We start from the raw sequence: 27,610 nt of genomic DNA, 5'->3' as shown, positions 1-27,610 counted from the left end.
AGTATATACAGTAATTAACATGTCAATCTCCTTGACCAAAGTTTAGAAAAGTTGTGTGTGTGTGTGTCAGAGGTCCTAGACTGAGGAATTATGACTCAAACAACAACTTGTCATACATTTCATTCCTTATATTCCTACATGGAAGGGGGTTCGACCGGACAGCCCTTATGAAACTCTTCTATGATCATATCTCATCTGAGTTGTCTATATTTGATTATACAAACCTTAGGTGCAGTTTCTGACTTTTTAAGACATATTTTCTAACTTTATAGTTTACAAAATGGACAAAACATTAAACATAAAACATATGGCAGAAAATGTCAGTCTGACCACATATATTGCTTACATTTCTTCTGTTCATCAGTCCTAAGAAATTAGAAGGTTCAAAATGTTGTGGTTCTTTTTTGTTATTGCTTGGGAAATTACCAACTGCTGCTCCGATTCACTTATTTCAGGTAGTTCAGAAAGGTATTGTTTGTATGGCAAGTTTAGAGTATACAAATGCATGTTTGATTTATTGATCACCCTCTTTAAAGATTTCCTTGGCTTAATAATATGTTTGCCTGCCAGAGCAATAATCCTTGTCACCATAAAACACAGAGTGAAGGTGAGCTAGATTCTCTCTCTCTCTCTCTCTCTCTCTCTCTCTTTCAGTATGTGTGTGTGTCATGTGTGTGCGCAGTTGCATAAATAGCGCTCCATGCTATTATTTCTGTCAAGGTGAGAATGGCATTACAATGGCAACTTGTAATGGTGGTGCTGCTACTGCACGAGGTGAAGGGGACCCAGGTAAAGCTCAATAATGGTGGGTTTGAAGACATTGTCCTTGCAATTAACCCCGGATTATCGGAAAATCCCAAGATGGTTGACAATATAAAGGTAAGATTACTAAATGCTTTTCCTATAAAAGTTGAGTATCTCTTGGATCCAGAAGTGTTCCACATTCTGGATAGTTTTCCGAGTTTGGAAAAATGCATGTATATTAATGAGATATCTGAAAGATCAGACCCCAATCAGAATATGAAATTTATTTATGTTCCATACACACTTCATATGCATCTCCTAAAGATAAATTTATGAACAATTTTTCTAAAATAATTTTGTGCATGAAACAGAGACCACCAGAAAGCAAAGTTTTGACTATCTCATCTACCCATGCAGACAACTTTGGAGTATTTCGGGTTTTGGAATTCTGAATAAGCAATGATCAATCTGTGTGAATGTAGCAATTTAGTTACGACTAAATTATAATATGTTAGAAGAAAACTTAGGCATTCTTTAACCACATATGTCCTCTTTAGTGGGATACTGGAAATACTCTGCTAAAAAGAAGTCCCTAAACTACTTTCCCCCTATTTTCTAAGGAATAGACTGTAGGTCTGCCTGTCTCCAGGATTCTGTTTTTCATTCCTCCCCCTGTTATTTTTCTTCTGTTGTTTATTTCATTATGTTTCTAACATTCATTCCATGATGTATTAAAATGATTGCTGTTCATATTTTATTTGAGGGGTGGGGAGGGGGAGTCCCATCTTCTGATGATTTTAGTACTAAAGTTTATTTCGATTTCTGTAAACTTGAGCCACTTACTTATCAATCCAGCTCATCTCAAAATGAAACAGCAACAGAATCAACATATTTTCAAAACAGAAGAGACTGAGGACCTCATCATACAAATGAGACCCACCCCCATTTCACTGCCAAACGGCAGCAAAATGGCAGGCATGTGGGGTGCATTGTGGCACTCTGCATGCCCTCTCTCCTTCCCTGATCACATTTGGGGAATGGAACAAGACGTTGCTTCCCTGTCCCCATCAGATGGGGGAAAGGGCGACAATGTGCATTGCTGCATTACTCTTTCCCCCATCAGATGAGGAAAGGGGGAGAAAAAAATGGGTAGCTCCATTGGAGCTACTTGAAAAACAACTTACCTATCATTGTTGGTGAGGAAGCGCCTTGCAACACTTCCTTGCCACTTAGGGGATCAATGAGGTGCGGCCAAGCCAGGATCATTTGGTGGCACTCAGCAGGCCCTGTCCCCAAAGAGTAGCAAGAGGCCAAATTCTCAAGTGTGATAAGGTGGTAAAATAAGAGATTAAAGACCCCACAGTTAAAACAAAGGCATTTATGTATTTGCTTGTTTAATAAATATGCAGTCTTTCTCCCAGGGCAGGAACTATTATGGCTAACAAAAAAAAGATATGCCTCCCAAAAGATTAAATAATTAAATTAATCATAATATAAATATATTATTAAATTGATTAAGAGCAAACAAATGTTGTTTAAAGACATAACATTAATGTTAAAGAATAGATAGTCTTCCTATAATTAACTAATCATTGAATTAATTAGAATGAAAAGGATTTCACCTCCTGGCAAAAGGAGAGCAAAGATGGGGTCAGCTTAGCCTCCCATGGAAAGGAATCCCATAGATTGGAAAACAATCACTGAGAAGCCTCTCTCCTGTCTCCTCCCCAAATATGCCTATGATTATAGGACCTCATCACATGAGGCTTGGGCTCCATCCTAGGATGCTTCCAGGAAGGAGGCAAGACAGAGCCCACCAGAGCCCATGATACAGGGCTGCTTCTGGCGAGGGTCCATTCTGGAAGCATCCTAGGATAGAGCCCAGAGAACACAGGAGGCTTCCCATGTTCTCATTACATAGAACGTGGCCAGTGCGAGGAGGGGGGAGCTGGACAGCCACACTTTCCCCTATGTGATGGGGAAAGGAGTGATGCGGGCAATGCAGGGCACAAGGCAATGGTTTCCCCTGCTGTCCCACAGATTCATCACGCTGCCCAGTGAATTCTCCCTTTGAGCCCGCGTTTGGGACCTCCATGTGACAAGGTCCTATAGTGGGACCAAGAGAAAGCTTTCCCATGAAAATCTCAGCTTAGACTTAAATATAGATAAATATTTTATATAATCTGACCACAAGGTGTGTTGGGTTTTATACATCTCCAACATTTAAAAAGAAATAATCTAGGTCCATGTGTATGTGCATTTGTCAGAAATATTTCTAACTTTTTGCAAACTCCAGCACTGGGTTGCTCAGTGCAGAGTTTCCTACAATAGAGCCAGTCATTTCCAGCTCTCTCTTTGTTTAAAATTAATTCTATTGCTTGAGAGGACACAGAAGAATCTAGTATGTGTGTATATTTGTGTGTGTATGTGTGTGTGTGTGAAAGGAAATTTATTTAAGTGACTAGTCAGTCAGGAACCGATACCTTAACTTTTTCACTTAGATATGCATACACAAATATGCTTCAAAGGCAGCATTTAGAATTTCCAGCCAAACAAAATGTCACAGCAAATTGTTGGGGTTCTTTGTTCAGCAAGAAGTCAACCCCTTTCTTGAGCGGAAGCACTCCCCCTCCAGTTAAAAAATAGACAATCACAACTTGTATCTTTTGTAGAAAAAACTTCATACATTTGTATTTACAAAAGTCTAGCAGAGTTTCTTGACTTTCTTCCAGCCCTTCTGTACTTTACGTTCCCAGTGAGTTCATACCTTCACCACAGTACAGTATTTAGCTCTTCTCTCTGATTTTCATTGATCGTTCAGTCTCTCTGTATCTCGATCTCCAGCAGTTAACACTTTGGCAGCAGCACCAACACTTCCAACTCACACAACACTTACTCTCTCCAACACTCTTCAGAGAAGCTTGTGGTTCTTTATTACTCTTTAGCTACTGCACCTTGACTGTACATTACTCATTGTTAGCCAGGTGGTGGAGTCCTTAATGCTTGCTGCTGGAATGGTCCTGAAGTCCTATAATAATTTATTGTTACTTCAGAAATGATATAAAGTTACAAAACCCTGGTACAAAAGACGGAAGGGAGAAAGTATCTACCACTTCCCTAAACATGAAGCAGAAATCCAAGCTACATACCTACCTGAACACATATCTAAAACCCATAATTTTTTCTTTTCTTTTTCCTGTTAGGATATGGTTGAAGAAGCTTCTTCTTACCTCTTCAATGCTACAAAGCAAATATTTTATTTCAAGACAGTAAAAGTTGTCATTCCTATCACATGGACACCCAAACCTGAATACCGAAGAGTAACCAAAGAATCCTATGAAAAAGTGAGTGAAATGCACTGCTGCTGTTTTTAAAAGTGTGGTTGTTTCCAGAAGCACTTAACTAAATATTTCACAATCTGATATGGCTCAGCGAATCAGTTTAACCTCAAAGATACATGTCATTTCTGAGTGATCTTTAAAACATCTCCTGTTTTGTTTTAGGCTGATGTGATTGTGGCAGATCCTTTTGTGAAATATGGCGATGAACCCTACACTTTGCAGTATGGTGGATGTGGGGAAAAGGGACGCTACATCCACTTCACACCTAAATTCATGACAAATGACAATTTAATCAGTGTTTATGGATCACGAGGTAATACATCTTATTTAAATATCTGCTTAAGGTTTTGAATGCAACTTTAATGTGAAGTAAGAAAAAGCTAAGCAACTGTTAGTGGCTTCATTTTATCCAGTACTCTCTCTGAAGCATCCTATAGAATGGGTAATATCTCCATATTATGTCAAATGGTACTTTTAAAGCCATAACAGGAATCTTGCATACTCAATAAACTCTTGCAAGGTTACAGTACAGTAGAGTCTCACTTATCCAAGCTAAATGGGCAGGCAGAAGCTTGAATAAGCGAATATCTTGGATAATAAGGAGTGATTAAGGAAAAGCCTATTAAACATCAAATTAGGTTATAATTTTACAAATTAAGCACCAAAACATCATGTTTTACAACAAATTTGACAGAAAAAGTAGTTCAATACACAGTAATGTTATGTTGTAATTACTGTATTTACGAATTTAGCACCAAAATATCATGATATATTGAAAACATTGACTACAAAAATGGCTTGGATAATCCAGAAGCTTGGATAAGCGAAGCTTGAATAAGTGAGACTCTACTGTATTTTGTACTTTCAAATAATGCATTGTCAGAGATTGACTGTCATGAGACAAACTGGTCTCTGATGGCTGGTCCAGGAAATGACAGCAAAGAGGGCAGAGCTGCACCTATACGTTTTTTGCACCTGCTAAGCCAATCCATTCACTATCTATACATGGAAAGCACAATGGATGTCATATTTTCTTTCAATGCAGGTGGAAATGTGTCTTCAATTGACCATGACCAGGGTGAAAGTCTAACGCATTCATCAAGTACAGTAGAGTCTCACTTATCCAACATAAACGGGCTGGCAGAATGTTGGATAAGCAAATATGTTGGATAATAAGGAGGGATTAAGGAAAAGCCTATTAAACATCAAATTAGGTTATGATTTTACAAATGAAGCACCAAAACATGTTATATAACAAATTTGACAGAAAAAGTAGTTCAATGCACAATAATGCTATGTAGTAATTACTGTATTTACTGAATTTAGCACCAAAATATCACGATGTATTGAAAACATTTACTACAAAAATGTGTTGGATAATCCAGAACGTTGGATAAGTGAGACTCTACTGTACCACTAACAATATTCTTTGCTTTTCTTGACTGTATCCAATTTAACCTTAAAGATATCTACCAATCAAAGTGTAGCTCCATCTTCCAAAATGACAAAAGCAGAACCAAATGTTCACAGCCTAGGAAATAAGCCTTTGTTCTCAAATACTAACTGCTTCTTAAAAGATATGTTTTCTGATGTGATTGTACATTATAGGGAGCAGACAACCCGCCCTGCTCCATTAAAACAGCTCCACTGGCTGCTGATAAGTTTTCCGTCCCAATTCAAGGTGCTGGTTATCATGTATAAAGCGCTAAACAGTTCGGGTCTAGTCTATCTTCACGATCACATCTTCCATTATGAACCTGCATGAACTTTAAGTTCTGCTGGGGAGGCCCTTCTCTTGCTTCCACTGACGTCTCAAGCATGGTTGGTGGGGACGAGGGAGAGGGCCTTCTCAGTGGTGGCCCCCCGGCTCTAGAATTCCCTCCCTAGAGAAATTAGATTAGTGCCCATGCTGTCCACCTTCCGGAAAGACCTGAAAACTTGGTTGTTCCAATGTGCCTTTGTTTAATCGGTTCAACAATTGGCTTGGCACTTCAAGCCCTAACTTAATATCTGGCTTTTGCACTTTATTACCAGCCCTGCCCTTGTGGTATATTGCACAAGCCCTTGCCCTACCCTTTCAGCTCTGAACATGGCCACTGTTCTCAGCTACTGGTTATTGGTTGTTGTTGAGTTTGTGTTTTTATGATGTTTTACATGTTTTTAAGTATTTAATTCATTGTAATGTAATGTATTTTATGGTGATATATTTTAATTTTGTTTTACTGGGCCTGGTTCCCACGTAAGCCACCCCAAGTCCCTTTGGGGAGATGGGGCGAGATATAAGAATAAAGTTGTTGTTGTTGTTACTACTACAGCACATCTATCTATTACATTGATGTTATCCTGTAAATGTAAATTGTAGTGGTAGAGTTTGCGGTTTTACTTTTGTTGTTTTTCACAGGCAGAGTCTTTGTCCATGAATGGGCCCATCTCAGGTGGGGCCTCTTTGACGAATACAACAATGACGCACCTTTCTATTCTGTTGGTAACAATAAGGCAGAAGCAACAAGGTATAAGCCTAACAGTGTATATTTAAATGAAACAAAAGTTTTTGAGGTGATATTTGCTGAGGCACGTTAATTTGGTTGTGGTGTAAAAAAAAAACCCCAAAAAACGGCCGGAAGATTAACCATTAATTTAGTATGGAAATTAATTTAGTATGACTAATGTTTTGACACAATGAATCATAGAATTTGAAGAGACTGTTGGCCATCCAGTCGAACCTCCTGCCAAGAAAATCACATTCATGAGGCTTCTTCCACACAGCTGAACAAAATCCCATATATTTTGCTTTGAACTGGAATATATGGCAGTGTGGACTCAGATAACCCAGTTCAAAGCAGACATTGTGGGATTTTCTGCCTTAATATTCCGGGTTATATGGCTGTGTGGAAGGGCCCTGTGCCCAATATGTAGTTTGGCTACTTCTGTAATTTCATGTTTTGGAATAAAATGGGACATTGAAATTGTCAGAAATAGAATAAATTGGTATCCATGTCCGAAAATGTCATTACAGGAATAAAGTTGACACTATGATGAGTGTATGTAGAATGAAGGAGCACCAAATTTTCATATCAAAAAAGCATACAATCCCTGATTTCAAAGAATAAACTTCCACATAGCTTCTAACTGTTACCTTACAGTTCTATGATTTAGCATTGTTGGAGAGTTTGGGACCAAAGGTTTATTTATCCATCTTGTCCATGTATCTGGAATCTCACATTAGCAGTACCAACATACTCCATGTTCTTGCACTCACATTATTAACTGTTTTTTTACTAATGCCTTACCTCTCCTTTGAAACTATCATTTTTAGCCAAAGCAACACCACTAAATAATATCAAGAGCATCATAATGTTTCACTGCCTAATTATCTGTTTCTAATACATTTTAGATGTTCATCTGACTTCACTGGTAAATACATTTTTCGAACTAATGAAGGACAAATCAGAGCATGCAATATTGAACACCATACTCAACTTTTTGAGGTTGGATGTGAATTTATTCCAGAGAAAACACAAACTACTCCAGCATCGATAATGTACATGCAAAGTCTCAGTTCAGTAAGTAGGATAAATATCACATGAAAGCTACTGGATTTATTTAGTCTAGTATCACTGCACAAGAATACAACAGAATTGTTTTCTCCCTCAAGTTACTTCTAAGCTTGTGTTTCTGAATATACTTCTAAGTTTGTGTTTCTGAAAAATTGGACTGGGCAACTTCTTTAAAAAAATCACACTCTGAACCTTCAGTTGAAGTCGTGGGAATATAAGTCAGTACAAGATTTGAATCATAAATATCAAATTCTGACTTATAGTGATGATAGATATCTCCAATCTCTACATGTTGAGTAACTGTCTTTGTATCATAGGACAAATTAAAGTTCTACATTAAGTCCCCTAGGTGCTCGTAATTACTTTCCCACCATTACAAGTTATTCACGAAGCACTTGCGGCTTTTGGGTGCTGCAAAATATATATATATACTTGAGTATATACGAGCCACCTGCTCTGTCACCCTTCTATGAATGTCACATAGTAGGTAACTAAGGTACCATTTTAAGGTTTTTCCTGGCCACTTGGAAAGTAAAGGGGATATTATCCTCAGTCTGTCTTCTTTGTAGATTGTACAGATAAAAAGTACATGTGAATCTGGCCCTGCTAAAAGCATGGCGAATTTTTGGGATATTTAAATTTTCCAGATATTTAACATCTCCCGAAGAATTGAGTGTTAAGCTTAGACTCAGTGGAGAGCATGTGGGGAGCATGTGGAACACACCAATATCTGAACCGAATTGGGTTTTTTGGGACCAATTTGGATTGGGCCTGGAGTAAATTGGAATAATCCAATTTAAGACTAGAGGCGGTCCAGTTCAATTTAGGTGGGGAAAACTGACCATGTGTCATTGTCTCTGAGTAGGAGAAAGATGGCTGGAAAGAAAACTCTAGATATTTGTATGCGTGTATTGGGGTGAAGGAGCTGTTCCTTGGAGCTACAGTATATTTCTTCAAGGGCACTTCAGTAGCAGCATCAACTTTGGTCATGGGGATGATGTTCCATTTGGCTTTGAGACTTTGGACTTCATCAGATAGCTGGGAGGGGAGGTGGGGAAAGCAGGGGAAAGTGTTGGGAAGAGTGGGGACCCATCTTATCCTTGGCAAGTTCCATCTTAGGGGATGGCCAGCCATCCCATATCCTTTCTCCATCTTCTTACTGCTTTCTCCTGCTTCTCCCCACTTTCTTGAATCAGGAGTTGGGTAACACCCAACTCCTGAAAACAAAGTCTTCTCTCCATTTTTGCACACTGGTAAGATGGATTTCCATGAGCAGCCACCCGAAGTGGCTGTGCGTCGAACAGTGGGGCCCAGTTTTGCCAGTGTGCTAAGACAGAGGAAACCTTCCATGCGATGAAGTCTTTTGTTTCCAAGTGCATTGCGATTAAGTGATAGGAAGGTGGAGAATGGGAGGTGGATTTAGCCAGTCTAGTTCCTAATTCAAGGAAAAGTCTTAGTAGCAATTTCCATTAACTGTACTTTAGGGGAGGAATGGTATGAGGCCATTCAACTAAATATTTATCTTCAGCCTCTTGCATGTGCGTGCTCTTTTGCTAGATTGAACCTGTAACAGCAGATCTTAGCATGCCTAACTGAACAGGTTTGCTGCCAGCTACTCTTGCCTCCCCACCCAATGCCCCACAGCACAGCCTGATCATTCTGGCCTCCAGCTGTTCTCTTCAGTGCAGCTTTTTTCAGCTCTGATCCTTAAGAGGTTCCAACACATTAATCATTTTTCTGTGTGAAAAAGGGAGAAAAGGTTTCCATCCCTCCTGTTCTGTATTTCCAATACTAGTCCATGGGTCTTCTAAAAATTCAGTTTTCCTATCTCTATTCAGATTTGCATTCTGAAACATATTGGATGATGTCTGAATTGGGTTTTGAACCTAAACATGTGTGTTTGTGGGAGTGTGAGGCGGGAAATTTGCATAGACTTACGAAAATCATTCCAAAGCTTTTCTGAGGATTTCACTAATAATCACAATCATTCATTCATGTGTCCATTCTCTCATTTCTCGGGCCCCTTCCATACAACCATATAACTCTGAATATCAAGGCAGAAAAATCCTACAATATCTGTTTTGGACTGGGTTATCTGAGTCCACACTGCCATATATTCCAGTTCAAAGCAGAAATTGTGGAATTTTATTCAGCTGTGGAAGGGGCCTCAGATGGTTGCTTCACTTCCTTCTTTCCCTTACCTACCCATCTATTCCCTTCCAAAGTGCCCTTTTCATTCTCAATTATCAACGCTATGCTTTGACATTTCAAAGCAGAAGTGGAGAGCTGTGGAAGAATGGGGACCCACATTAGCCTCCAAGAAACTTTGGAGAACTGTACCTATTACCAAAAAGGGCAATTTTTGGCTCATTGGTGGTCTATATAGGAAATGATGGGTATTCTTGTGCTTCTAAGCACTTTTGGGATATCTTCAGGCACAATGGGATGGGTTTCTCCCAATATTTTAATCCCTAAGAGTCCAAAGGGATCCAAATGTACAGAAGTTTCCTCAGCAATCCCTGGAATTTTTTTTTTGCGCTATCTATATATATAAAAAAGTAATGAAATTTCGGCCTAGGACAAAACAACAAAACCACACATCCCAGAAACACTAAACTTGGCAGCACAACCCCTCATCCATGCCTCTACGTTCATACAACAAAAAGAAAAGAAAAATAAAGTCCTAATTAAAGGGAAAGGAATAATAGTTTTTATCCAATTGCTGCCAGTTAGAAGGCTAAGCTCCGCCCACTTGGTCTCCTAGCAACCCACTCAGCCCAGGGGGCAGGCAGAGTTAGGCCTCACTTAGGCCTCTTCCACACTGCCTATAAAATACAGATTATCTGATTTTAACTGGATTATATGGCAGTGTAGACTCAAGGCCCTTCCACACAGCTATATAACCCATTTATAATCTTATATTATCTGCTTTGAACTGGATTATCTTGAGTCCACACTGCCATATAATCCACTTCAGTGTGCATTTTATACAGCTGTGTAGAAGGGGCCTCATATAACCCAGTTCTAAACAGATAATATAAGATTATAAATATACAGTACAGTCTCACTTATTCAACATAAACAGGCCGGCAAAACATTGGATAAGTGAATATGTTGGATAATAGGAAGGGATTGAGGAAAAGCCTATTAAACATCAAATTAGGTAATCATGATACAAATTAAGCACCAAAACATCATGCTATACAACAAATTTGACAGAAAAAGTAGTTCCATGCGCAGTAATGCTATGTAGTAATTACTGTATTTACAAATTTACCACCAAAATATCACAATGAATTTAAAACACTGACTACAAAAACATTGACTACTAAAAGGTAGATTGCGTTGAATAATCCAGAACATTGGATAAGCAAATGTTGGATAAGTGAGATTCTCCTGTAATATGAAATAATTACTGTGGTAGAATAATACAGAACAATATAATCCCTCAAACCAGGACAGTAAATAAAGAGCAATACTCTGAAAACAAAATATCGCAAAGAACACCACTCTGAAAACAAGGGAATTCCAGACAGGAAACAAACAGGGCCAGCTAACACCTCCCAACAAAAAATTAACTCAGGGAGGAAGCAGCCAGGCTTTAAAGCTGCAACGCCATTACATGCTAATCATTTTGCCTAATTGCAGCATTCATACTTGCCTCCAACAGACAAAAAAAAAAAACAATCAGAAATATTGTATGCTCACAAGCTTTAAGAAATAATATCCCCTGATGGCGCAGCGTGTTCAAGTGCTGAACTGCTGAACTTCTGGACTGAAAGGTTGCAGGTTTGAATTGGGGGAGTGGAGAGAGCCCCCACTGTTAGCTCCAGCTTCTGCCAACTCTAAAGTTAAAAAACATGCAAATGAGAGTAGATGAGTAGGTACTGCTCCGGCAGGAAGGTAACAGCGCTCCATGCAATTATGCCACATGACCTTGGAGGAGTCTACGAACAACGCCAGCTCTTCGGTTTAGAAATGGAGATGAGCACCAACCCCCAGAGTCACACACGACTGGACTTAATGTCAGGGGAAAACGTTTACCCTTTACCTTAACTACCACCAGTTCCTCGATACTTTATTTCCCATACCACCATACTTTGCCACAGCAAAGCGTGGCCGGGCACAGCTAGTAATTTATAAGATAGGTATTGTAAGATAGGTTCTTACAATCTTGACTTGCTTTTCTTATATTTTATTCAGGTTACTCAGTTCTGTGATGAGAGCAACCATAACATAAAGGCACCAAATATGCAGAATAAAATGTGCAACTATAGAAGTACCTGGGATGTCATTATGGACTCAACAGACTTTGCAAGTTCGTCTCCAAGAAGTGCTCCTCCACCTCGCCCCACAATCTCCTTGCTGCAAACACAGGACAGAGTTTTGTGTCTCGTGCTTGATATTTCTGGGAGTATGAATGGGGTAAGCCTATTGTTCCTTCCAGTTCTAGAAGTCATATTTCTGTAGAAGACAATTCTGCTAGAAATAAGCTAAACAATGCAACAAGAGCCAATGTTCTGTAATTTCAGTGGATCAACTAAAACTGTTCTAGTGGTGGATGCTGCTCATGTGGACAAGCAGGCTTTCTTGATCTCTGCCTGTCTTGACTGGTCATCCAGAGAGGGGATGCAATTGATTTCAAATACAACAAATTAGCATGCATCTATCTGGGAAGGGCATTTTCCATCCTGCTTAGCATATCATGTCTCCTTTGAATGAATGAATGAATGAATGAATGAATGAATGAATGAATGAATCAATGAATGCCTGGAGGAGGTAATGGGCTTGATGAAGGAAAACAAAGTGGAACTTGTTGCGGATTGTAGATGATAAATGGAAGCTCTTTACTTGTGCCCGTGAACCCAGAGTCACCCTGCAGAATGATGACGCACCACTCAGTTTTGCAGAACAAATAACACAGGAATGTTACTGATTCCAAGAGATCAACAGAACATTGGTATTTACAATAGTCCCTCTGATTGCTTACAGAAATAAGCAATCATAAGCAGTCCTTTCTTAGTCCATAAATCTTGCTTCAGAGAAGAATACAGTCCTGGTTCTTCTCCCTGTTTTCCAGTAGCAAATAAGGCCTCAGAAATAGTAAGGCCTCACTGAGTACAGAGTCATCTTGTCTCCAGGCAGTACTCAGTCAGGAAACGTATTTACTCTAAACTAAAAACTTGTTCAAACCGGTTCTCCAGCATCAGAACAGAAAATATATCAAATCAAATTCCTGGTTCTTTGCAGGCTCAGCCAATCGGCTTCGTGCACTTAATTTTCCAGTTAAGGGTGTATCTTTGCAAACTATAACAGAACTGAATCCAGCTAGAGGACCTTCCAGACAGGCCATATCCCAGGATCTGATCCCAGGTTTTCTGTTTATCCCAGAGTATCTGGCAGTGGGGACTCATATAATCTAGTTTAAAGCAGAAAACCTGGGATCAGATCCTGGGTTATAGGGCCTGCCTGGAAGGGTCCTAAGACAGAGGTGCCTGCCATTAAAATGCTTACCTAGGGTTGAAGGTGTGTCTACTAGTTCTGGATGGGGTTACATTCCCCCTGAAAGACTATGTTCGTAGCTTGGAAGTTCTTTTATCCATCTCTCAAAATGTCAGCCCAGGTAGATGCGATGATCAGGAGTACTTACTATTTACTGCTTATATGCCAGCTGCACCCATTCCTAGAATCAGTCAACTTAAAGATGGTAGTGTGAATGCCAGTAACCTCAAGGTTGGACTTCTACAATGTGCTTTACGTTGGCCTACCTCTGAACCAAGTTTGGGAACGTCAGTTAGTTCAAAACATGGCAGCCAGATTAGTTACAGGAATACAGGAATATACTAAAGTAACTCCACTGATTGTCAATTCGTTTCCAGGCAAATTACAAAGTGTTGGTTTTGACCTTTAAGCCCTACATGCCGTCTGTACAATCTGTCCCAAACACTGAGATCATTTGGGGGTCATCTGTGCCAAACAGTCAGAACCCAACTGGCAACCGTCACTTAGAGGACCTTTTCATCTACTGCTCCAGGACTGTGGAAAGACTTGCTGGAAGAGATTTAATAGCCAAATGAGCTGCAAGAATTTAAAGCAAATTTGAAGACCTACCTATTATGGCAGGTCTACCCAGTTAGTTTTTAACTATGAATTTTCAATTCATATTCTATTTGTCTATTGCATTTTAATCTTTGTCCCATGTATTTTAATATGTGCCTTTTATGTTTGTTTTAACATATGCTTTTATTGAATATGTTATATTTTGATGATTATTTTAACTGTGTTGTGCCTCTATCCAAAGGGAGGAGCTGGACAAATAAACAGATAATAATTACTACGGAACCTCCATATTTGCAGTTTTCACTTTTGCGAATTTGTTTATATGTTGATTTGATTAATATGTTTTCTATAAGAAGATTTAGCTATTCCAGTAAAACTGTCTCATTAATTTCCAACTATAAATTATTCAGGAGGACCTAGGGATTCCTAGAGAGAGCTGCTTGTAGCATTCATAGGTCCTCCAGAATGATTCAATTGAAATTTGATTGCAGAGTTCTGCTACAGGACCTAAGATTCCTAGGGAAGTGTTCACTCAAGTAAAAAAAAAAATAGTGGTTTTGAATTCACTTTTTCCACTTTCACATGGGTCCTGAGCCCCAAAATCCAGTTAATATATATAACATAACATATTATATTAGAAATAAATAAAATTTTATTCTGTTATCCCAATGAAACATTAGGAGGACTTGGCTCTTACTTGGAATGGGTTATTTTGTGAAATGTTGCTTCTTGCTCCCCATATATGCATCTTGCAATCCATGCAATAGGCATATCTGCTGATTTTCATGGCTCTGGGGAGAAAGGTTGCAGCACTGAACATGACTGATGGAAGGAAGAGGCCTGACCCTGCAAGTACCATGATGGGATGGTCAAATTTTATCCCTGAAACACAGAGAGGAGGGAAGATTTTTCTTTACTAGAGGAATGCCTTCTTTATGTAGTTTTTCTCTCAACTAGAAATTACATCAATCTATTAATGTGTTGTGAATGGCCAATTGCTATTCTGTGACAACTGAAATGGAATTTTATGTGTTGGAAGATGAAAAGGAAATAAGTTTCACTGGGGCTATCATAGAATAAAAAAGACAAATGTCAACAAAATGGGAGGCACACCCACCTGACTTTTTATATTTTTCAACAAGTCAGGGGTGGGTGGGGGGCGGTGTATCTAATATTTTAATGTATTTCATTATTATTTGAAACACAACAAGATGAGTCCACAGCAGACACTCTGCTGGCTGTTGTATTGGATCACACGTCGGACACTTCCCAAGTGTCTAGGACTGTGTAATGTATCAACGAATAATGCATGCAGATCCCAGTAAGGTGGCTTTCTGCAGCTGGCAGGTGGTAATTTTGTCAGCGCCGATTGTGTGTAAGTGCAGGCCAAGGTCTTTAGGCACTGCACCCAGTGTGCCGATCACCACTGAGACCACCTTGACTGGCTTGTGCCAGAGTCTTTGCAATTCGATCTTTAAATCCTCATATCATGTCAGCTTTTCCAGTTGTTTCTCCTCAATCCTGCTGTCACCTGGGATTGCTACATCAATATTTCATTATTATTATTATTATTATTATTATTATTATCATCATCATCATCATCTCTGGCTTCTTTTCATATCATATAAATCTTTCATCTTTTACTAAGGATTTCTTTGGAGTGAGCCCTGTTTTTCATTTCTTCTTTTTCCTGTACAGTTTGATCGCATTTATCGACTGAGGCAAGCTGGAGAACAGTTCCTCCTACAGATTCTTGAAACAGGTTCCTGGGCTGGAATTGTTGTCTTCAATAGTCAAGCCTTAACGAAGACGTATTTGAAACAGATTACTGGTGATAGTGTCCGCCAAACTCTTTCAGCTTATCTGCCAACTGCAGCAGGTGGAGGAACCAACATATGCTCTGGAATCCGTGAGGGATTTCAGGTGAAGAACATTTTTCAAATACCTTTATCCTTATGTTTTTATTAGACATATCTAATTATCCATCTTTGAAAATATAAATTAATTTGCATGTATGTACCTTCTGGGGGAAGGGATGATAATTGGAAGAAGACTATCCCAGCTCTATTTCTATTAATGCCAACAGTCAAATTACCCAACCTGTAAGAGGGATGAAGGGAACCCCGGTGGTGAAGTGTGTTAAAGAGCTGAGCGGCTGAACTTGCAGATTAAAAGGTCCCAGGTTCAAATCCTGGGAGCGGAATGAGCGCCCGCTGTTAGCCCCAGCTCCTGCCAACCTAGCAGTTTGAAAACATGCAAATGTGAGTAGATCAATAGGTACCGCTCTGGAGGGAAGGTAACTGCGCTCCATGCAGTCATGCCAGCCACATGACCTTGGAGGTGTCTACGGACAACGCTGGCTCTTCGGCTTAGAAATGGAGATGAGCACCAACCCCCCAGAGTCGGTCACGATTGGACTTTATCTTTATCTTAAAGATAAAGGGGAAACTTTTATCTTTAAGAGGGATGAAAGGTGCAGTTACCAGAGACTGCCACTTGGTGGCAGCAATAGAAAGGGGGTTCTAGGCTCAGAATTGCTGCTGATACTGGTATACTACGTAGGTTCTGTAGTATTCCCCATAGTAACCCATGGATGTGAGAGCGGGACCATAAGGATGGCTAAGCGAAGGAAGATAGACGCTTTTGAACTGCGATGTTGGAGAAAAATTCTGAGAGTACCTTGGACCGCAAGAAGATCCAACCAGTCCATACTCCAGGAAATAATGCCTGACTGCTCACTGGAGGGAAGGATATTAGAGGCAAAGATGAAGTACTTTGGCCACATCATGAGAAGACAGTAAAGCTTGGAGAAGACAATGATGCTGGGGATAATGGAAGGAAAAAAGGAAGAGGGGCTGGCCAAGGGCAAGATGGATGGATGATTTCCTTGAAGTGACTGGCTTGACCTTGAAGGGGCTGGGGGGTGTTGATGGCCAACAGGGAGCTCTGGCGTGGGCTGGCCCATGAGGTCACAAAGAGTCAGAAGTGACTGAACAAATAAACAACAACAAAAGGTCCTTCCAAAAAGGCCCTACATCCCAGGATACGATCCCAAGTTTTCTGTTTGTCTCAGATTATCTGGCAGTGTGGACTCATATAATACAGTTTAAAGCAGAAAACCTGGGATCGTATCCTGAGGTATAAGGCCTGTCTGAAAGGGCACCTAGTCATCTAGCAAGGGAGTTTCAAAAACAAGGGGAAATCTTGGAGAACTCATTTTAATCTTGCACTTAAGGTGTGCTATGCAATATTTGCTTCCTCCTTCTTTTGATCACTTCTCCCTCCACGCCTTGAGCACTGGTCAAATATGGCCTCTAGAGCACCATATCTGATCCGTCTCAATTTGTTTTTCCTCATCCAGCCCATTACCTCCTCCAGGCATTTATTCGGAGGAGATATACTATCCTTAGCTAGAGTCGTTTGGAAGGCATGGAGAAATATATTTGGGTATCATCAGCATGCTGATAGCACCCCACCTCATGCCTCCAGATGATCTTTTCCAGTGGTTTCATGTAAATGTTAAAAAGCATTGGGGATAGAATGGCGCCTTGTGGGATGCCATATAACAGCTCCTTTCTTGAGGAGCTACTATCTCCAAGCACCACTATCTGGAACCTGCCTGAGAAGCATGACCAGAACCGCCACAGCACAATATTTCTGATTCCCAAACCCCCAGGTGTTCCAAAAGGACACCATGTCAATGGTATCAAAAGTCACTGAGAGGTCTAGCAGCACCAACAAAGGGTGAATTTTCACTTTATGGACATTTTAAGTCTTCTGGGGTTCATGAGAGATTTTTTTTAAAAAATCTAATACAGCTGCTAAAAATTTATCTTTTCTTGTCTATTTAGGTATTTTTAAAAAAATATCCAAGTACAGAAGGCTGTGAAATTGTGCTCTTGACTGACGGGGAAGATGCAGGTGTAAGCTCTTGCTTTGCTGAAGTTCAAAGGAGTGGATCTATAATTCATACCATTGCTTTGGGGCCAAGTGCTGCAAAAGAACTAGAAATGTTGGCAGATATGACAGGTAAGGCAATAAGTGGAGTGATGGGTTTTACACAACATCTGCACACCAAGCAGATTATCAACTAACTAACAATAACTGTAATATAATTAATGCAAAATTTGTTATACAGTAGAGTCTTGCTTATCCAACGTAAACAGGCTGGCAGAATGTTGGATAAGCAAATATGTTGGATAATAAGGAGAGATTAAGGAAACACCTATTAAACATCAAATTAGGTTATGATTTTACAAATTAAGCACCAAAACATTATGTTATACAACAAATTTGACAAAGTAGTTCAATACACAGTAATGCTGTGTAGTAATTACTGTATTTACAAATTTAGCACCAAAATATCACGATGTATTGAAAACACTGACTACAAAAATGCGTTGGATAATCCAGAATGTTGGATAAGTGAGTGTTGGATAAGTGAGACTCTACTGTATTTTATTTTACCTGTTTCAGGAGGCTTGAAATTTTCTGCCACTGACAGTTTGGATTCCAATGGCCTCATAGATGCTTTCAGTGGGATTTCATCTGGAAGTGGAGATATCAGTCAACAATCTATTCAGGTCTGGATTGCAAGGATTTGGGAGGCAGCAGGAGCTACATCTTAGGGCCCTTCCACACAGCCCAATATTCCAGAATATCAAGGCAGAAAATCCCACAGTATCTGCTTTGAACTGGTTTATCTGAGTCTACACTCAGATAATGTGGGATTTTCTGCCTTGAGATTCTGGGATATAGGGCTGTGTGGAAGGGCCCCTAGTAATAGAATGGGTGCTTGACAAGCTTTTTAAAAGAAGCATACACAGGGGAAGGAGAACACTATGAGCAATTTGGTGGAGAGGGGAAGGGGAAATCAAACTCTTGTTGCAGTTCAAAAATGTCAAAATTTACTAATCCAGGTTCAGTAGTATACAACAAAGACTGGTTATACATGTTTCATTTTTCACTAATAAGGCAAACAAGAAATTTAGGGAGAGGAATCCCTGGGAAAAGGACACTGTCATTGAATCCTCTTCTCATAGCATCACAGTCTCAATTTCAGTTGCTGGCTTTTCCTAAAATCTAAATGTAAAAGTTCTTGTTTGAATCTCTTCCAGTATAGTGCTATCACATTTTCCAAAATCAACCATAAAAATTAAATACATAGTGGATTTATGCAGAAAATAGGAAACATATTTTTTACTGCTTAGAAAATGTCTCTGCACAGAAATATTTTCTTCTATACAGAAAAAAATGGAGCTCCCCAGTGCACAGCGGGTTAAACTGCTGAGCTGCTGAACTTGCTGACTGAAAGGTTGGCGGTTCAAATCTGGTGTGCAGGGTGAGCTCCCACTGTTAGCCCCAGCTTCTGCCAACCTAGCAGTTTGAAAACATGCAAATGTGAGTAGATCAATAAGTACTGCTCCGACAGAACGGTAATGGTGTTCCATGCAGTCATGCCGACCACATGACCTTGGAGGTGTCTCCAGACACCACCGGCACTTTGGCTTAGAAATGGAGATGAGCACCAACCCCTAGAGTTGGACACAACTAGACTTAACGTCAGGGAAAACCTTTACCCTTTGCCTATACAGAAAAATCTGTTTTATGTACAGAAAAAGCTACTATAGCTCAAACGAATTTTTGTACGGCTAAACCAGTGTTTTCAGGTTGAGTAGCCCTTCTCCAAAATGCTTGAGACGAGAAGTGTTTTGGATTTGAGATTTTCCCCCCAGACTTTGGAATACCTTTATTTGTATATGTATATGTGTGTGTGCGCATGTACACACATAATGAGGTATGATGGAAATGGGACCCAAGCCTAAACACAAAATTTATGCATGTTTCGTATATAACTTTATACCAGTGGTTCCCAAACTGTGTTCTGCAGAAGAAAAATTGTAGGAGTTCTGCACAAAAACTTTAAAATTTTTCTTAAACTATACAATTTTACTTTTTTCCTAATCAGTATACACTAAAAAAATTTCCTAACAGCTTGAAAGTAAAGGACGACAGCTAGATCGCAATAAATGGATGTATGGATTTGTATCCATTGACAAAACTGTGGGGAATGACACTTCCTTTGTAGTCACATGGAGTGACAGCACATATCCTCCAAGAATTGATTTGTCAGATCCCAAAAGAAAAACCTACACTCAGACAGACTTTGTAATTGATAACACCAACATCCGAACAGCTCGACTCAAGATTCCTGGAACTGCAGAGGTAGAAGTGAATTTTTCTTTCTGATTTATATATTCACTCCTAAGAATGTGCCTGCTTTTAAAAAAAAGAAAGACAACACATAAATCAGTGGTTCTCAACCTGTGGGTCCCCAGATGTTTTGGCCTTCTCCTCTCAAAAATTCTTACAGCTGGTAAACTGGCTGGGATTTCTGGGAGTTGTAGGCCAAAACATCTGGGGACCCACAGGTTGAGAACCACTGACATAGATGGTTGGCTTAACTACAAGGACTACAGCTATTCTAATAAATGGTTGTGCCACTGCTGCTTAAATAGCACAACTGCTTCTACATTTAGGGAGAAACTATTTATTTCCAGAAGTTCTATATGTATCAATTTTTATTTTTATATATTCCAGACAGGAGACTGGACTTACAGAATTCTGAATACACACACAGAAGTGCAAGGGGTGTCCATAACAGTCACCTCCCGAGCAGCATCTGCAACTGTGCCTCCAGTGGTGGTGAAATCTTATCTGAATAGAGAAAGCAACATGTATCCTAATCCAGTAGTCATTTATGCAGAAGTCAGCCAAGGGTTTATGCCTGTGATCGGTGCAAATGTCACAGCCATCATTGAATCAGCATCTGGAAAATCTGTCCAGCTCCAGCTCCTTGATGATGGTGCAGGTGAGTTAATTCTGAGATCATTTGTTTTTTCATGGTTTAGAATTTGCTTGTTTGTATGCTTTGTAGAACCCATTGACCAAAATTTAAATTAAGATTTTTTTGGCATTGGTTTGTTTTGCATATGCTATTCCACTAAGATGTGAATTGCCTATTCTTCTCCAAAATCAACTGCATGCAACCAATTCCACTCAAAGTACAAGACATAATTATTTTTTGACTGGTCTCCATGGTTGCGTTCATAGTGCTCCTATAGGCTCATCCAGTCTTTTGAAACATGGAACTACAACCAAGGGCCAAACTACGTTACAATAATGACGTGTTTCACCCTTAAAGGTGACATTTTCTTTTAGTCACCATACCAATCTGCACCCTCTCGTATACTCAAGCTGCATCAAGACTCTGGTGGATGAAGAAGGTGGTGTTGGCATTTTGCTCCCAACAGATGTCCAATCTGGTTTGCATTGTAGGTTTGAAACCCCCTTGACAAACTAGGTTAATCTCTCCTAGTCTAGAGCAGGCTAAAGTCCCTCCTGCTCCACACTGTGAACTCAGTCTTGCCTAAAGATCCCCTCCACTGCTTTTTGTGAAGGGAACATTTTGCATTCAATTGTAATGTGCAGTTTAGCCCCAAGATATATTATTTCCAAGCTTACACCTGAGGATACATGTCTGAAATATATATGACAATTGGGACATATGAAATGCCTGGCTTGTTTAGTTGTTTAGATAAATAAAACCTATCTAAAGATTTATAAACAGCAGTTTGCTTTGATTGATTTGACCGTATACAGAATTTGGAATTAATCTTTTCCTATAAAAACAGGGGTAGATAGGTGTGAACATTTCTTACATGTATGTAGTTAAAAGTTTTTTTAGATGGTAATTTCAACATTTATGTACTAAGGTCCTGATATTCTGAAACATGATGGAATCTACTCAAGGTATTTCACATTTAATGATAATGGCAGATACAGCATAAAGATCTATGCCCAAGGAAAAGACGAGACCGTCAGAAGGGCCCGTAGGCAGAGCCAAGCTCTCTATGTAACAGGTTATGTAGAAAATGGTAAGTATTAAATATGGAATAGCATTATGTTCTAAGAAAAGTGCAAAGTATTGGGGGTTTAGGAATTCTAAAATAATAAAAATTAATCATATAGGGAATTACATATTTCTGTCACCTACTTTATATGATGGATCCCTTCTGCCCCTGTGTTGGCATTTTGGCAGTCATGTGACACAACGGGGCATGATTATTTGTCTGCCCTCCTCCACCTGACCACTCCCAATCTGATTGTTTTCCTTATTTTATAAACATCTTTGCCTTTTTGTTTTTGTTACTGCAATTGTGTAATCGAGCTAAAATATCAAAATAAATAGAGATTTGCAGTCATTCAGGAGGGTGTGCAGAAGTATGAATGCAGAACTATGGAATGGTGAGCTGTCATAGTTGTGCTACTGAAAAGAGATGCTTTATTAAAGACTAGCTGTGCCCGGCCACGCGTTGCTGTGGCTGATGGGAATCATTTGTTGACCAGTTGGAATAGCAGTGAATAGCCTTGCAGTCTTAAAGTCTGGGTGTTTTCTCCTTACGTGAATCGTTGTTTGGTGAGCTGGAATACAATGGAATAGGTTTCCTGCTTGGAAGGCTGGGTATTTGCGTTGTAGGGAAATGGTTTTTTAGTCAATTTGAATGGCACTGAATAGCCTCGCTGTTTCAAAGACTGACTGCTTAATACATAGGGGCATCCTTTCTTGGGCAGGCTGAATGAGACGAAGTAGCCTCATGGCTTGAAACCCTGAGGGTGTGCTATGAAGGGGAAATCTTGCTTGGTTAGGTTGAACAGCACTGAATAGCCTTGCTGTTTGGAAGCCTGGTTGTTTCCTGCCTGGGGGAATCCTTTGTTGGGAGGTGTTAGCTGGCCCTGTTGGTTTCCTTTTTGGAATTCCCATTTTCAGAGTGTTTTCTTTATGTAATGTCCTGATTTTAGAGATTATATTGTTGCTTCCTGCCTGGGGGGAATCCTTTGTTGGGAGGTGTTAGCTGGCCCAGTTGTTTCCTTTCTGGAATGCCCATTTTCAGAGTGTTGTTCTTTATTTAATGTCCTGATTTTAGAGATTATATTGTTGCTTCCTGCCTGGGGGAATCCTTTGTTGGGAGGTGTTAGCTGGCCCAGTTGTTTCCTTTCTGGAATGCCCATTTTCAGAGTGTTGTTCTTTATTTAATGTCCTGATTTTAGAGATTATATTGTTGCTTCCTGCCTGGGGGAATCCTTTGTTAGGAGATGTTAGCTGGCCCAGTTGTTTCCTTTCTGGAATGCCCATTTTCAGAGTGTTGTTCTTTATTTAATGTCCTGATTTTAGAGATTATATTGTTGCTTCCTGCCTGGGGGAATCCTTTGTTGGGAGATGTTAGCTGGCCCAGTTGTTTCCTTTCTAGAATTGAGAGGCCTCCATCTAAAAAAAACCTAAACCCAAACATTGCGGCCTGGGGGCCTCCCTCCTTGGGGCCAGGGCGCTTCCCGGCCTTGAGGCGTTTATCTCCAAAAGAAAATAGTTAAAAGAAAGGAAACCTTGGTCCTTGCGGCCTCCCTCCGGCCTGGCGGGAGGCAGAGGTGGATCTTGGGGGGAAGGTTCAGGCTCCGGCTCTCTCATGGCCAGGGCCGCCCTGAGGCCTGCGGGGCACGGAGGAGGCTGCGGTGGTCTTCATGGGGAGGGGGGCCTTTCTGGAAGCCCCCCCCGCCTTCGGCTCTGCAGGCCTCCACATCCCAAAAAAAGAAGAAAAGAAAAGAAACCTTGGGGCCTCGCGGCCTCAGGAGGCTGAGGTGGGTCTGGGGGGGGCTCCCTCCGGCCTGTGATGCATGGAGGAGGGGGCGCTTGGGGGGGTTGTTCCATGCCTGCTGGGGCCCCGCTACGGCCTGAGAATGTTTACTCCACGGCCCAACCGAATGGAGGCCCCTCTTCCTCCGACCACCATGGGGCCTTCCAGCCAGGCTGAGGGCTGGGGTTTTAAGGTTCCATGGAGGTTTTTGACGGGATTTTTTATTGTATCAACCTAGAGGCGTGGATGATGGGTTGTGTTGTCCAATTTCAAGGTTGGGGGGCCCGTAGTTTAGTTGTTTTGCTCGGTGCTGCGATGCCATCACTCTTTTATATATATAGATATTCAACCCGATACATTTCCATTAACAATGATAAAGCAACTGTAGTGGAATAAGGGATTGGTGAGATCAGTTCCTATGATAAAGGATGATGAAAAGTTAGAAGAATATCTCCATAATGTATTTAAGTGCTACAGAACTAGTTGAATGCTTCCGCTATGTCGACAGTTATATTTTAGTGAGGGAAATGACAATTATAACACAAGCAGATTTTTGAGGAAAATAAGTGATTGAAGATCATGAACAAAAAGAGAATAAATCAAACTGACATGCAGAATAATGTCCAGAGCTTGCGATCACACACTCTGATACACCTATTTCTTTTTCATAGGAGAGATAAAACTAAATCCACCAAGGCCTCACCCTCGTGAGGATGAAATCCAGGCAAATGTGGGAAATTTCAGTAGAACAGCATCAGGGGGTTCTTTTGTCACGACTGGCGTGCCTCCTGGGAATCCACCAGATGTCTTCCCTCCCTGTAAAATCACGGACCTTGAGGTTGAACTCAGCAAAGATAAGGAATTCCTTTTGTCCTGGACAGCGCCTGGGAATGATTATGATATGGGGAAAGGTAAGTTCTATTCTATGATTCTATAAGTGAAATTTTGCTTTGAACACAGGAGGATTTTTGGTTCCTCATAGAGACCAACTCTCTGTCCTGTTGTAATAAGGGGGAAAGGTCTGTTTTATTTACAGTGGTACCTTCTCTTTTTAGTATAAGAATTATGAAAACAAATGTAGCTTGGAGGGAAGAGGCGACCAGGCGGGTGTTGCCCCCTTGCATAACGTTGACACCCATGAATGAAGGGCTCAACTTTTGTGCAATGAATCCTGAAAAAACAAAACTAGGACCCAAAAAGGAGGGGACGACTACTATTGTGAAATGGCAGCTAATATGCAATGAAACATGGCACTTCAGAAATGTCATCTAGTTTTGAGAGGTTTTTTTTTTCTATCAGGAGCGACCTGAGAAACTGCAAGTCGTTTCTAGTGTGAGAGAATTGGCTGTCTGCAAGGACGTTGCCCAGGGGATGCCTAGATGTTTTACTATCTTGTGGGAGGCTTCTGTCTCATCTGTCAGCTCTAGCTTCTCATGTTCCCACATAAGAAGCTAGAGCTGACAGATGGGAGCTCACCCTGCTCCCCAGATTTGAACCCCTGACCTTTTGGTCAGGAGTCCTGCCGGCACAAGGGCTTAACCCATTGTGCCAAAGGGGTCTGGCCATTAACCAGTCCAAAAAAACTAGTCTGTTAGGGACAGCTTCTAGTTCATTGCTCTACAGTGAACAGCAGCTGTGAGGAAGAATTGATTCAAATAGCAAAGTGATATGAGTTAATTTTGTCTTTCCCTTATCCTTCCCCCAAACCCAGATTTTCTGGAAAAGTAAGGTTGCGGGAGAAGTAATTTTCCAATGAATTTTTCTATTACTGTTCAGAGGTTTTCACATCTCTGAAACTCAATATCTAATGCACATGTGTTGTTTACTCTTTATTTTGCAGCTGAAAGATATGAAATAAGAATGAGTGAAAACCCCTTGGAATTAAGGGATGCTACCTTCCATAATGCCACGTCTTTGAACACATCTGGTCTGATACCTGAATTTGCTGGGGTCAAGCAGTCCTTTCTGTATAATCCAGAAAACCTCCAAAGAGAAAATGCCACCTCTATCTACTTTGCCATCCGTGCCATTGATGAGAATGACAATGTTGGAGAAACATCTAACATAGCCGGAGTGGTTTTGCTTCCAGATAACACAAGCCCGAATAGTTCTTCTGACAAACATATGCCTCCCTGCATTGTCAAAGCCACCTTACTATTGTTTCTAATAATGAAAACAGTAACACTGGCACCATAATGGAGATCTGAGTTAAGTGTTACTGTAATTATTGGTTCTGTTTAAAGCACAACAATTCATATTTTACCTGTCTGAAAAAGAATGATGTTCCAAGACCAGAGTGTAATGACAAGAATAATCATGTTGAACAATGCAGTTGTGGTTTATTCATTCAGTCGCTTCTGACTCTTCATGACCTCATGGACCAACCCATGCCAGAACTCCCTATCGGCTGTCGCCACCCCCAGCTTCTTTAAGATCAAACCAGTCACTTCAAGGATACCATCCATCCATCCACCCAGCCCTTGAACAATGCAGTATAAACTGCCTATCTGTAGATATACCTTCATGAATGTATTGTGAAAACAGAAAACTGTGGATAATAATGAACCCTATAGAAATATATTATTTGTTCTGGAAGTTAGCCCAAAGTTGCCCTGGAGGAGCTGTAAAATTCCTAGAGAAGTATTCTCCCTAGGAATTTGCTAGGTTTCCCAACACAACTCTACGGTACCTTTTAGTGAAAGCACATCAGAGCAAATTAATCAAATGAAAAGCACACGGGCTGAATCTGGCTACCTTGTCTTTTTATGTGGCCTGCAAGGCTTTCAATGACAGGGCAACAGAGTTACATTTATACAATCTTAGAATTAAAACTGGTCCTTTGAAGGCAACCATATGGCTGATGAGGCCTAGATGAGTGGTTCTCAACCTATGGGTCCCCAGGTGTTTTGGCCTACAACTCCCAGAAATCCCAGCAAGTTTACCAGCTGTTAGGATTTCTGGGGGTTGAAGGCCAACACATCTGGGGACCCACAGGTTGAGAACCACTGTCCTAGATGAAAATGAATTTGACACCTCTGATCAAGAGAATCTAGAAAATGTGTAGAGAGGACACATTTTGTTAGATATGGGTATGTGAAATCATGGGTATTGGTTCCACAGGTATGGGGGGTGTACTGTACTGTATTACAAATCTACTGCTGAGTGGGCATCTATACAAAGCCATTTGTTAAACCTGAATTTAGCCTAATCAAATTTAAACTAAAATGCAGGCTTCCAAATTTATTGCAAAATTGATGAGTGGATGAATATGTTCCTGCCCATACTCTACCCACCTAAGTACTTTTATTCTTCAACCAGTTTAAATCCTGAGTGAATGCTGCTGCTTGAAGAACCCGAGATAAAGACGAGGGTGTAAACAGAGAAAACAATAAATGAGATAGACATAGACTTAAATAATTAAGACTGGCACTGCCATAGCTACTTTGGCTTTTACATTAAATCACTGCAGGATCTTCAAGATTTCCACCAGAGTGTCTCCTTGGGATATTATGATTATTCTTCTTTGGCATATGGGGAGTCTTTCTACTCGTATTTGGATTGGGGTCTATTTTCCTGTCAAGTATTCAATGCTTTTCAGAAAACCAAATGGGGGGAAAAGATTGGAGGAAGTTTCTACCTGGGTTGGTATATAAATATCTCTCCACTTCCATTTCCTCCCAGGTATTTAATTTCCAGCATCTTTATGGAAGATAACAACCTGTGAAGTTTTATCCAAAATAATTGTGGCGTACTGTATTTTTAGGTTTTTTTAATTCAAAGGCCTGCAATGAATTAAATATTTCACTTTTTCAATATTTTACTGGGTTTGGATTAAGAGCAGATGCTGATGTCCCAGTGTGGCTTTTTTTTACTGCTTTTGAACAGCTTGATGTGTTCAGATTATCAAATTAAAACATTTTCAAACTCCATTGGAAAACCCTTATTCCTTTCTGAGGTTATTTTTGATTTAGAACACCTACAATATGTACATTTAAAAAAAAAAGTTTTTCTGACCACCAGTTTTGCAAGCCTGTATTGTGTACTGAATGTGCTATGATGGCATGCTTTTAACAGATGTATTTGTTAATTTTTTTCACTTTTATAAGATTTGTAATGGAACATTGTTTTATATAGTTGTAAGCCTTTTTGGGTCCTGTTCCAGGACAAAGGTGAGTTCGAAATAAAATAAAATAAAGCTAAGAGGTTGAAAAACATT

The 27,610-nt window shown here is 40.2% G+C and overlaps 1 protein-coding gene across 1 annotated transcript; it reads left to right on the top strand.

Moving 5' to 3' along the window:
• Positions 1-528: 528 nt before the first annotated feature.
• On the top strand, positions 529-27,610 carry LOC100556969 (calcium-activated chloride channel regulator 1). Its single transcript, XM_062979763.1, has 15 exons — positions 529-1,035; positions 3,948-4,112; positions 4,248-4,429; positions 6,446-6,641; positions 7,229-7,290; positions 7,480-7,670; positions 11,805-12,067; positions 15,401-15,625; positions 17,554-17,731; positions 18,179-18,285; positions 19,697-19,927; positions 20,093-20,573; positions 21,478-21,639; positions 24,066-24,305; positions 25,235-27,610. The coding sequence occupies exons 1-15, from the start codon at positions 727-729 to the stop codon at positions 25,588-25,590; spliced, it is 3,348 nt and encodes a 1,115-aa protein (XP_062835833.1). The 5' UTR covers positions 529-726; the 3' UTR covers positions 25,591-27,610.

Source organism: Anolis carolinensis, chromosome 4, assembly GCF_035594765.1.
Source record: "Anolis carolinensis isolate JA03-04 chromosome 4, rAnoCar3.1.pri, whole genome shotgun sequence".
Classification (NCBI taxonomy): Eukaryota; Metazoa; Chordata; class Lepidosauria; order Squamata; family Dactyloidae; genus Anolis; species Anolis carolinensis.
This window is presented reverse-complemented; position numbering and strand designations above follow the sequence as displayed.

Coding starts and splice junctions, on each gene's coding strand:
- LOC100556969 (XM_062979763.1), top strand. CDS start 727: ATGGCATTACAATGGCAACTTGTAATGGTGGTGCTGCTACTGCACGAG. Junction 17,732..18,178: donor AATGTTGGCAGATATGACAG/GTAAGGCAATAA, acceptor TACCTGTTTCAG/GAGGCTTGAAATTTTCTGCC. Junction 19,928..20,092: donor AGATTCCTGGAACTGCAGAG/GTAGAAGTGAAT, acceptor AAACTGGCTGGG/ATTTCTGGGAGTTGTAGGCC.